The sequence below is a fragment of the Protomyctophum bolini genome (genome assembly GCF_963924005.1).
Source record: "Protomyctophum bolini genome assembly, chromosome: 11".
Classification (NCBI taxonomy): Eukaryota; Metazoa; Chordata; class Actinopteri; order Myctophiformes; family Myctophidae; genus Protomyctophum; species Protomyctophum bolini.
Window position 1 is genome coordinate 16940332 of NC_137872.1, and position 13388 is coordinate 16953719.

The 13388-nt window shown below is 41.0% G+C and overlaps 1 protein-coding gene across 1 annotated transcript in view; it reads left to right on the top strand.

The window, feature by feature from the left end:
- The window catches only part of tspan4b (tetraspanin 4b), a 14368-nt gene extending 1786 nt beyond the window's left edge, over nt 1-12582 (top strand). The window contains exons 2-8 of the mRNA XM_080776088.1: nt 2041-2110; nt 3864-4055; nt 4713-4787; nt 8215-8310; nt 8942-9055; nt 9862-9945; nt 11087-12582. Coding sequence (XP_080632214.1) covers nt 2042-2110; nt 3864-4055; nt 4713-4787; nt 8215-8310; nt 8942-9055; nt 9862-9945; nt 11087-11155 — 699 coding nt within the window. The 5' untranslated portion in view covers nt 2041 and the 3' untranslated portion in view covers nt 11156-12582. The remainder of the gene's footprint in view (nt 1-2040; nt 2111-3863; nt 4056-4712; nt 4788-8214; nt 8311-8941; nt 9056-9861; nt 9946-11086) is intronic.
- Nucleotides 12583-13388: the final 806 nt, after the last annotated feature.

A 13388-nucleotide genomic window follows, 5' to 3' on the forward strand; every position in this document is an offset into this window, starting at 1 on the left:
GTTATTGGCTTTGAAAGACAGTATAGACTAGAGACTTCATAAGATGATTATTTACTCCTTTACTTCCAAAATTTTCCTCTGTTATAGTAAGTCCATTGTTCTGCAGCAAGAACTCTCGAAGCACTAGAACCTTGCTTTTGAAGTACCACACAACAGAATTGTATTGCACTTAAAATGAATGTTTTTCCACTTGGGTGCATTCCTTGAGATTTGTTGCGGTGGGGGTGGTGTGTGGGGGTGCGTGTGTGTGGGGAGGGGGGGGAGGTGCGTGAGCTATACCTTAAACTATGTGGTGAGTCACAGCTCTGACCCTCCATTGGTCAGGGTAAACGGCCCCCGCAGCCTGGCGCTGGTTAACACAATTAAGAGCTCTCAGCCAGGGAGGGAGGGGGGTTCCTTCCTGTCAGCAGCTCTACTTCCTGTGGTGGGAACAGGTCGCTGGACTCTGCAGTTAAGACAGGGACATAGAATGAGCTTACGCTGCAAATATGCTGCTGTTGTTGTGGACACAAACACACACACCAATGTAAAGTACACCACACTACACTATATGCTGCCCCTATTGTTTGCAAAAGAAACACACACACACACACACCAATGTAAAGTACAAATCATGCATGCACGATAACTAATTCAGATGGAATATGAAAAGAAATATAATGATCTAAATGTAGACGTCTATATATAGCACTCATTCTAGAGATGAGGGACAAAAGTGGACAAAACATGTCCCACAAATAAGAGCCTTATTTATGTTAAAAAATAAATTAATTCATAAAAATAAAAGCACTTGTAAAGTTAAATGTAATACAGTTCTGTATTCTTATGACATTAATTTCATTATACATTTTTTCATATTCCATCTGAATTAGTTCAGGCTCTGTACCCAAAAAAGCCTGTATTAAGCCTGTCCCCAGCAAGTGGTCACAATTTCAAACTGCCAAAAAAGTGTCCAATACTGTCACAATCACATAAATATACATACTAAATGAAAGTAGATTGTCAACAACATAGCAAACAATATACACAGTTAATTTTCCAATAAATATCAAATGTGTGTCCCACATCTCCGTCAGGTTTTTTAAAAGTCTTAAATTAATCAGAATATATTGTCGACAGATTTAGCCTGAAGACTCCTTTTCCAAGTCATGTTTATATTTGTTGCAACAGTGGAGCACCTGGTCTGACAAGCATTCAATTGTTTGATATTTTAAACAAACAATGTTGATATCAATGTGTTCACAGCTTTTACATGTCCACTCCGTCAGGACATTATTATGCTCTTTGTTAAGAATTCCAAAATAATGTTTAGTATTTTAGTTTAGGGTTAGGTTTAGCTAACAACTGAAGAAAAACCTGACGGAGTTGACGGAGACGTGGGACACACATTTGATATGAGATATTTATTGGAAAATATAAATTAAAATTAACTGTGTATATTGTTTGCTATGTTGTTGACAATCTACTCTCATTTAGTATGTATATTTATGTGATTGTGACAGTATTAGACACTTTTTTGGCTGTTTGAAATTGTGACCACTTGCTGGGGACAGGCTAAATACAGGCATTTTTGGTTACAGAGCCTGCTTTTATTGCACGTGCACGCGCACACACACACACACACACACACAAACGCTGCCCCTATTGTTCGCAAAAGGATTACGTCTTGGATATTGGTCGTTTAGTTTTTTACTTAATTACTTTCAGTTTCCGGTGTACTGTAAATGTGTTGCCTCTGATGTATACCAACATGCAAATATGCACATGTGTGTGCGTGCAAACACATGCAAAGAAACACGTGCTAACCACAGTGACACACCACAACAAACCCATAACTTAAGACACCCCCGCAGTCAGCTTATTTCACCACACTAACCCACATCTCATGCACCCACAAACACACATAGCTGAATGCTATGGATGTGAATAAAAATGTTTCACTGAAGTCACTGAAGTAATTTTTCAACACTGAAATGTATTTCTGTCTGTCTGTCTGTCTGTCTGTCTGTCGGTCGCTCACTCTCTGTCTTTCTCTCACAGAATGTCGGCATCTCGGAAGTGTCTGTGCTGCGTCAAATACCTGATGTTTGTCTTCAACCTCATCTTCTGGGTCAGTATCTGGGAATAAATGTCGGTTTTTGGTTTTATTTACCACTAATCTTACAGAGGCAGTATGCAACCTAAATACATGTACAATATATGTACTGTACGGATGGTTTTAAGTACTGTTCACATAAATAAATGCATGGTTTGAGGAACACATGCATCATCTTACTACCATTTCTACTTTGACTGGGCTGCATTTAAAACATTTAAAGATTGTTCTTTACACATCACACAGTTACAAAGGACAGCCTATAACGCCTTTCATCACTTCATATAAATAATGAATCTTCAGACTTTGGATGAGCATCAGAGCAAGCGAATCGAGGCAATAAGTTCCATTTACAGTTAAAGTGTTTCTGTAGTTTCAACTACATCATACTTTGTATCAAAGACATGTACTTTTGTGTTTGATGCTAAGCAAATACTGCCAATGAGGACCTTTACACAAGTACTATTGCTACCACTACTTAAAAGGATTTGTTTATTTAAGACAACACTAAATTAGCTTCAATGTCATCCTACATATTCCCAATGCAACTGAGAGCAAGCTTTTGTAGAAAACAGACCTGAATCTCGGTGTGGCACTTTTCCACACCAGCAAGCTCTGAATTATGCACAATACATTCTATACTGCCACAGATAAACTAGTTCCAGGCATCTGAATTAGACTGGAATAAGCCAACCCAAAATGGGCTGTGAAGTCAATGTGAAACAGGCTGTGATCAAGGGGGTATAAATGAATTAAAGCGAGGTTTGGCGCCACAGCGGCATGTTAAATCCAGGCTCGGTAATGGTGAACATGTGCTCGTCGGTAAGAGCATATGGAAATGAGCTTAGGTGGTCCCCTGTGCCAACGTTCTGTTTATGTAGGTCAAACAGGGGCCGATGATTATACCTTGGGGCCTGGAATCCAGCTTGGAAAGAAATTAGCATAGCTTCTCCACTGCCACATTTTCTACACAAGACTTAAGTCAGGGGTTGCTTTTGGCAACCCCTGGCGTAAGTATATCTTTTGGCATAAGGCGACTGCCAAAATAGCTTCTTGTTACAGCAGCTTGAGATTTTCCTCACCTGGAATCAGATTCCTTTGCTGTTTCACTGGACGTTCGCTGGACTCCTAGCTTCAGTTCAGAGGTTCTGGACTCCTAGCTTCAGTTCAGAGGTTCTGGACTCCTAGCTTCAGTTCAGAGGTTCTGGACTCCTAGCTTCAGTTCAGAGGTTCTGGACTCCTAGCTTCAGTTCAGAGGTTCTGGACTCCTAGCTTCAGTTCAGAGGTTCTGGACTCCTAGCTTCAGTTCAGAGGTTCTGCCAAACATTCCTCCTCCCGTCCAGTACTTTCTGCCATGGTTGGAAGGATCATTTTATACACCAAGGACATTTAAAGTGCAGTAGCTTAAGGCGGTATAGTTTCAAACCTTTTGTGCAAAAGGCACACCAATGGGCAAGCCAAAGTGCACACCTCTATTCATAGTGAAAATAGTCAATTTACAAGTTCATTATGCAATGAAGGGTCACACGGCTTTTAATCGGTTACTTTTGCCATTTTTCAACATTTGTGGAAAATAAGGAAATCAATAAAACATTTAGCCTATAATGACACGCTAAATATAGAGATGACTGGTTGAAAGTGATTAGAATATATAATTGATGGTGCGATTTTATACAACTCGGTACCAATATACTGTAAATCGGGCTTAATGGTTTCCTAATAAATACTCAACTCTGGTCCTCTGTCCGTCCCTTCCTCCACCCTCCAGCTCGGAGGGTGTGGCTTATTTGGTGTAGGGGTGTGGCTGTCCTTCACGCAGGCGGAGTTCTCCTCGCTGCCGCTGTCCTTCCCCTCCCTCTCGGCTGCCAATCTGCTGCTGGTTGCCGGGGGGGTTACCATGGTGACGGGTTTCCTGGGATGCCTCGGCGCTCTGAAGGAGCAGCGATGCCTTCTGATGACTGTGAGTGACATCCCTGCACAACAAAGTTATTCTATTCTGTATATAGAAAAATCACACTTGTGTGAAGAGAGTGGCACCCTTATTGTCATACATCACATTCCATGCTCAGCCAATCAAATAATCACCATGGGGTACACACATTGCTCATCCAATCAAATCATTACTATGGGGTGCTCACAAAGCTTGGCATAGGAGGGGCTAGCACCCCTCAATAATATGCCATTGAGCATATTAGACATCGAGTTGAATCTGTGGTAATTTCATGGAGTAAAACTATGACGACGTGCTTGTGTTTGTTGACTAGCTTTTTTCACTGACGAAAACGAAATAAAAACTAAGCTATGATGACAAAAACTATGACTAGATATATTGACAATGTCTGAATGTCGTCTCGCCAACAAATAAAAACTAGACTAAAAGGGACAGACATAGTGGAGAGGAGATCCAGTAGAACTACAGTAAGACGAGACATTTCATGCTTGGTTGTCGTCTATTTTCGGAGCGTGACACCCACAGTGTCACGCTCCGAAAATAGATGATCTACAAATCACACACACACACACACACACACACACACACACACACAGTCACACACACACACACACACACACACACACACACACACACAGAACTGACTTCCATTCTCTCCCTCTGCAGTTCTTTGTGATCCTGTTGCTCTTGGTGCTGACGGAGGTGACTCTTGCAGTGATCATCCACCTGTTCCACAACAAGGTTAGTCCAACGTCCGATACCAATACATAATCACACCTAGCCGTGCTAACTTTCTCTCCTGCTCTACTATTAGAAAGAACAGGCTGGGAGGCAGCCGTTAACCCATTCAAACTGGGAAAGCATCTTGATAGCATCTTCAATCTTGAAAGTGTGGAAACTACTGATATGGAAAGCATCGATCTATAAATGCACCATGTACCAGTACCACACACCCACAGGGAGTACCAGTACCACACACCCACAGGGAGTACCAGTACCACACACCCACAGGGAGTACCAGTACCTTAGAGTATATATGAATAGTACCACACACCCACAGGGAGTACCAGTACCACACACCCACAGGGAGTACCAGTACCTTAGAGTATATATGAATAGTACCACCCACCCACAGGGAGTACCAGTACCACACACCCACAGGGAGTACCAGTACCACCCACCCACAGGGAGTACCAGTACCACACAATAGTTCCACACACCCACAGGGAGTACAAGTACCACACACACCCACAGGGAGTACCAGTACCAGCATTACACCCACAGGGAGTACCAGTACCACACACCCAAAGGGAGTACCAGTACCTTAGAGTATATATGAATAGTACCACACACCCACAGGGAGTACCAGTACCTTAGAGTATATATGAATAGTTCCACACACCCACAGGGAGTACCAGTACCACACACCCACAGGGAGAACCAGTACCAGCATTGTAGGCATTAGCGACAGCTTTTCAGATACTGGTATTGGTATCTAGTACAAATGGAATCAAATCCATTTGTTTCCATTTGTATCCTCTCAGAGTTACAAATGGATACATGAACTATGCCATCGTAAAATTTCAACCCATATTTTAAAGCAAATACACGTTTTCATTTTGAGGGGTGCTAGTCCCTCCAATGCATTGCTTTTCCGAAATTACATCATGTGGCAGGCTGTTTAGAACTTAAAATATCACACCCGTGTCCGTGTGTGAGGGGCGCTCATATACTAAAGTCTAACTCATGTTGCTATGATTAGGTGATGTAATGATGATGTAAAACAAACGGTGTCAAAACAACGTAAACTTTCCCTTCATTGTGAATGGCGTTTTCAAAACATTAAACCTTATATAGGAGGGGCTAGCGCACCTCAAAAATCGCCAGCCAAGTCCATGGATTTTATTTTTAATGTTTGTTTAGGGTGGTTATGATGTAATTCAGTCAAGTCTATGGACTTTACTGTTTGTTTAGGGCAGTAAATGACATCGTAAGACACTTTTCATGGACATGAGAACATCAACATGCCCCCCAGATTCTGGGCGCCCCTCACTTCACACAAGTGTGATTTTCATTGTGTACACTCATACAGCACTAGTGCAGGCTATTTTTAGGGGGGGACTTTATGAAACGTTGACCTTGACCCTGCAAACTCTTAAGTACATGTTGTGTGATTCACATGAAAGAGCTCAAACTGGGCGTCAGCCAGAAACATCAGACGTCCACTGTAAGGTTACTGTGCTTTTTACTGTCAAATTCAGTGGGTATAGGGTTAGAGCAGGACATTCCAAACTGTTCAGGGATATGCTGTTGTTGAATATCAGCGACATTATGAGTACTGGCTCTATCGCACAATGCTGAGCCCTCCCAGTCCCATAGCCTTTACAATGCTGAATCCATGACCAGGGTCTCCAAGCTCTCGCAGGCAAGAGACAGGGGAAAATGCATCCTTGTTAGAGGAAGCACGGCTTCCGCCTCACACTTCCTGCACTGGATTTTGCTTCTCCAGTGGTCGAGTCGCTTGGCTAAGCAACAAAATGGATGACTTACAGCTGCTGACCGGCACCAATTGTTTTCTCTCCTACATACTATATTGTCTGTGAAACCGCTATATCAGAAGAAGTGCATACAACCATTCATGGTGGAGAATTCAATAAAAATAGTCTTCTTCCTCATGTCCGGCCAGCTTCTCACGTCTTTCCAGTGGGTGGTGCAGAAGAGTGTAGCAGCATCCGGTTAGGCCACATCTCCAGTACATTGTGGAGTGTAGCTACATCTCATGATACGTTCCATGTTTTGGGATTCATCAGACACATGCATCAGAGGTTGTTAATTTCCATTTCTTCATGGAGGCCTTGTAGCCTCCTTCGTTCTGGCGGAGTAGACCCTGCCTACGTCAGCATTTCTTGTTTTTGGTCTCTCTGTTCTTGGTATATTCCTGGTATGTGAACGGGTTATGTCATCTTGACCTAGAGCCTGATTATAATCTTGCCTCTTAAGCCAGACAGCTCCTCCACAATCTTTCAATGCTACAAAGGGAAGCTCTGTTTGTCATATGAGGCTAAGAAGAAAGCTTAGACACCTCATTTCATCTTGTTTCACAGCAACCAAAGTTCTGTTTTTACGGCATGGCTCTGTAGGAGGCGGACATGTTTAGAAGAAGGTCTGTGTATCTGTGTCTCCAGTCCAGATATCACAAACTGCCTGGAACAATCATTTATTGTGCACACTGCCAGTAGGCCACAGAAGAACCTGCACAAATCTTCTCCACGTTTTATATTATTTTAAATATTTAACTTTAATTAAAATGTAATTCAACAGGGCTCTGATCAGGCTGAGCATGCTGCTCTGAGAATTTAGATCAGCAATTCTTATATTTTTTTGGGACAAACAGACAGAGACCAAAAACATCCTCCCCAACTACCTTGCCCGTCCGTCAACCTACTACTGCCATTATCAGTTACTGTACTATATGTATTATTGCCCATCAGCGTCACTCAGACAACACAACTTGGATCATTTCAAGATTTCACTTTCTAGTAGGATGCAAGACCTTCAGTACAACTCCGCCAAAGTTAATATACTGCTTTACGCATTCATAACGGCATAAAGTTAACCAGGTGTAAAGGAGCAACTTGGACACTCAGGTATGAAGGAAGCATGAGTTCAAGTCCGTTGCTCTCCCCATGTCCCCCATATATGTGGACTAGGTTGGCGGAGGGTGTGTAGAGCCCAGGATCACATTAGATAATTGACACAGGGGTGAAAAATGTGTTACAAAATCGTGGGATAAAAATATATATTAAAAAAAGTTAACATAATGCATGTATTTTAGTTCAAGCTGTCCACATAATATACACCTGTCTTGTCTCATCAGTTATCATTAAATTATCTTAAGCTGTCAAAAGGAACCACCACTGACTGTACAGTATGTAATGTATAGCCTATTGCATCTTGTCAATAAATAGCACCTGAATAGTAGTTGAATGAATGGAGTGCGCTATCCTCATATAATAAGGCTATTAATTAACTAATGAATTAGTTGATCAACTAATTGTTTATCAACTGAGTTTAAATTGATGATTCTAAACTATCCACAGTGATACACAGAACCTGCATGCCTCAAATAACCTAATGGCCTGCCTTTCTTACTTTCTCTTTCTCTCAGCTGGACGACAAAGCTCAAAGCGATTTAAAAGAGGGAATGAAGGTTTACAGAAGCGATGAAGGACTAACAAAATCCTGGGACAATGTCCAGAGAATGGTGAGGAATTCTCCCTCTGTGGTGCTTATACAGTATACACTACCCAAGTGATTTTAGCATCACTTACATCACCCGACAGACAAGTTCCATCTGCATTGGCGATGCATTGGAAATGGCACATTTGTCTGGTTTCCAGGCTAGTTTCTCTGATCCTAGATCAAATAAAGCCTGAGTTATGCTGAGATGCACTGTAAAATAGCAGATCTAAAATGTCACGTAGAATTAAAAGGCTGGTACAAAAGTATTGGCACCAAAATGTACTTAGAAAGTAGAATGTCCCATTTCACAAGTTCAATATGTATAACTTATTTTTTAAATAGTTGATCTACAAGCTCAATGATGCATGTATGTTTAATAATAATCTAACTAGTAAGTGCAGTTTTCAAATTATTGTAGTGGAGTAAATTTGGAGTACTTTGCTTCTGAGATGTAGTGGAGTAGAATTAAAAGTAAAAAGTACTGAAAATGGAAATACTCAAATGTGTACTTAAGCACAATACTTGAGTACATGCACTTAGTTACTTTACACCACTGGACTTAATCTCTCTGTCTCTCTCTCCCTCTCAGTTCAAATGCTGCAGTGTGTCAGATAAAACAGATTGATCTCTCTCTATCTCTCTCTCCCTCTCAGTTCAAATGCTGCGGTGTGTCAGATAAAACAGATTGGTATGACGTGTTGAACGGCACGCTACCCTCATCGTGCTGTTCTGACGGGATGGCGCACTGCGTGGATGGATGGAGCGAGGTCAGTCTGCTGCTTATAGCCACATGTGTTTTGGGTCAAACAGTCATAACAGTCCAACACTCGGTGAAAATCAAAATACTAAAAATAGACAATCTACAAGCTCTCAGCGTGTCACATTGTGACGCATTGTGAGCTTGTGTAGATCCTAGATCGGCAATATTTTTCAAAGAGATTTGGTGAGGGGGAGATCAGAGTACAGACCCATGGGGGACCCTGGCAAATGAAGTATATAGGGTTTAATTTAAGTGGTTAACTGTTTCCAGATGTGCGTGCGTATTCACATGTTGAAAGAATGTCAGCAATGTATCACGTTGTGACAATGCTAGCTAGTTCTTTTCTTTTGCCAAGTTCTTGCAACACCGCCAGCCACCACGCTCTGTACTTCACATTTCTGTCATCTGCCAACCCTTCATCCTTTAACAACCCATCCAGCTTTCATTACCTCTTTCTGTCACACCCTGCAACCCATCCTTCTCTCTCTCCCGTCAAATCCATAAACGATTCCATCCATCATGGTTTGCCAATACAAGATGACGCGCTGGTGGTCGAGACTCAATCAGCTGTTCGGCACGCCCAGTAACTGGGCTCGTGGCGCACTTAGGCATGCCTCACGAGTCTTAAGGCCTGGCACGCCTGGCTGTATAAATCATGTGTTAACAAAAACAAACGCTCCTCTTCCCAAACCATCCCTGGAAAAACAATATTTCATCCCATCTCACTCTATCCATCCATCCGTCAACACCGCTTCCTTTTATCACTCGATCTCGTTGCTCAATATCTGTGTCTCCGCTCCCTTCTCTCTACAGCCATGTTACCAGAAAGCCCGGCAGTGGCTGTTAGACAACATCCATTCAGTGATGGTGTTTGGAGTGTGTATCAGCATTGTGCAGGTAGTTAACCTTTTCAGTTTATTTTTATTCAATAGTTCTGGGTGCTTAAATATACATGCTGGAAGCATTCTGTAGAATGTCAATGTTTTGCTGGTGATTGGAGGGTATATTTTTGACTGGCTTGGAAATGATATTTCAGTTTGCACTGAAATTTGTCTTGCGACCAAGCGGCATTGTACAAACACATACAAACAATTAACATAACACAGAGAACAGAAAAGAAAACACAATTACATACTTAATAATATAAAGGCAAGCCCAATTGCAATTGATTAAGCCTCAAAGTCGACTGATGGACAAAGGACCTCTTAGTCTTTAGTCTGACCTTATTGTATGCATTGCTGGAACACCTATCTCCTTTCTGAAGGCAACTTATACCTATACTCTATTCTCTCCATATTGAGAATTGTGACTTTAAGGCTACAGACACATCCATGATACCAGGCGGTACTACAGTACTGAATAAATCACAAAAGTGAAAAACAAGAGGAATCCATCTACTAGCACCAAAAGATCTTAAACAGCGAAGGAAATAGATTCTTTGCTTTGTTTTCTTAGACACTGTTCAATCTGATCTATTACTACTCCTATGTATGTATATGAACATACCCGGTTGATCTGTTCACTATGAATAGTAATGGGGGATCTGTGTCTCTAGTGGCCGGGCTTTCTGGTCATGTTTGTGGGTGGGAAGCCGGGTGGAGATGGTGAGCTCTGTCATTGCACTAGTGACACCTACAGGTTGAACGAGGTACCCGTTCAGTATGGAGCAGAACTGGGAGGGATAGCATGTTCCTCCACATTGCCCTGTGAAACTCATCACTCCGCTGGTGACAGTGAAATAAATAAAGCAGCTGGTGACTCCATGTGTATCAGAGGAGACACGGTTGTCTACTCTACTACACCGTCCCCAAAGCAATGGTACAGCATTAGCAGCACTGTCAAAGTATGTGTTGTGTACACAACACATGGATAACTGAAGAGAAACAATTAATAAAGTAAAATAACTGAAAAGTAGTAGAAGAAATCTGCATAATAAACAGCTCTTTTCTTTTATACCCACTATCGCCAACTGCCACTATTCATTTTAAGTTATTGTCATAATTTCTCATACCTGTGTTTGCCGTTTTCTCTCCGTCAGCTCCTGGCCTTGGTTTTCTCTCTCTTGATGTACTGTCAAATACTGCGCGCTGAGAAGTATATGGACTGACCCCAAACCAGACTCTCACAGGCTCCTGGAATGGGAAAGCTAATTATGAACTGCTCTGGGATCAGATAACATCAACAGCCTGAAATCATCATCTACACAATATTCAACACATGATCCCAAGTTGTGACTCGTGATTCCATCTGTTAAGATACAGTGGTAAAATCCTTAGTGTTTAAACACTTACAGTTCTGAACATTGGGTGGGAGACTGGACGTGTGTCACCAGGGTCCCCTGCCCTATTGGTAATACCAAAGGTCACAATGTCAGCGGTTTCTGTCTGAAAAATTGCATCGTTTTTTAAACCCTGAATAATTAACAAAGGGAAGTTATAAAGATAAACTGCACTAAAATAGAGATTGTTTGCTTTAAAACTCTCCAGTTGTTTTTCCCTGATGTACAAAATGGTCTGTGTAGATTTGTTTGAGTAGCTTTAACTGAATAGAAATAAGGTAACACTGCACTAAAACATGGATACTGCTTTCCAAACGTGCACAATGTGTTTTTTGCCACCTACTCCCAAACTGACAATGTTGTTTTTTTCAACCTGCCATCAGTGCTCCCAACAAGAACTCCTGTATTAACATGCAGTGCACACACCTGTGGCCACATTGTGCCACTCTAGTTTCTCTGCGATGTGTATTCAAGGAGAGTTCTATGTAGTCCATCACATACAATTTAACTTGCTTATCCTTTAAATTTAACAGATTTTGAACTGTGTACATAACCACTATTAATCTTTCATATTACAAATGGAACAGTATTTGTAGCACCTTTTAGATTACAGATAGGAAAACTGCATTCAACAAAAATCTGTTTTTACTTGATGACTGGCACTCAGGTGGCACAAGTTCTTGCGGACCACCACAGAGGTTGTGAGTTCGAATCCACCATGGTGCATCCGGCTTTGTCAGGGGAGGGGAGGGAAGGCAGGGTGATATTGGTCATTGTACTCCTACGGGCTGGGGCAGCAGCCGCAGCACCCGTCACTAGGGAGTGACGAAGACCCTACGTCCTCTTAGTGGGGGCTCCTCAGTGACAGGTGAGTCAGTGGGATACAATCATACAACAGCAGTAACAATACAGAAATATTTGTGGGGAAGAATTAATTGGCATAACGACTAAATTGGGCAGAAGAAAGGGGTTACAAAATAATTCTCTAAATATATAAAATGTACAGATGATCTAGAGTGTTATTGAAACACCTGAAACAAAATATTACCTAAATGAATGTGTAGCAGCCTCTTATTTTTGTTTTATGATTTCCGTTGGACTTCACCAAAAACAGTGTTATTTGTTATGCTTTTAGAGTAATAGATGACATGAATGTGCATATTTTATCAAATACACCACAATGAACGTACATCTGTGGTTGTGAATGTAGTAGTTGATTCCTGTTCAAATTAAAGTACATGCTTGTATTAATGCCATTATAAGATGTTATTGTAGACTTCTTCTTTAGTGGGACATACTATATTAAAATACTGTATATCTGGACTCAACATTGTAGCCTTTAAAATGTGGGATTCATTCAGAGCATTTGAGGGGTACATACATACACAGTAGATTGAAGAATCCATGTATAAATGTACACATTTGTAACTTGAGTGTACAAAAACAGAACCAAATGGATTATTTGGTTCCATTTTAGCACCGTCGGATAGAATCAAAATAAGACTGACGACTGTACTGTACTGTTATTCAGCCCTTGCTGTCATATCGTCAGACTTTTGTGCCTTTGGCATTTTTATCAATTTTTATTTTTATTTTTATCAAAATTTGTAAATATTTGAGATAACATTTCTGTAAAGTTTCAGAAGTAGTACAGAAACAAAACAACATTAAATAATGTATTTAAAATACTTTTATATAAAATAAGTAAAAAAAACATCTCAAATTGTATACATGATGATTTTCAACAAATAAATACAGGTGTAGTGGCAAACATCCTGCTGGTATCCTAGTGTGGAATCCACTCAGATTCATTCAATTCAATTGCATTAGGTCACAGACCCCCATTGGATTAAATTTACTGTAGGTTTCTCTGGGATCCCAATCTACCCTCAGTGTTAATCTAACTCTGAAACGTGTATAAATTGAATCAAATGGACCAATTGGTTCCAACTCCGAGTTACACATCACAAAAAATCAATTTAGTTCCTAATCACTTGCTGTGGACACCCTCGACCGTCTTTAAAAAAAAACATTTTTATCCCACGATTTTGTAACCCACTTT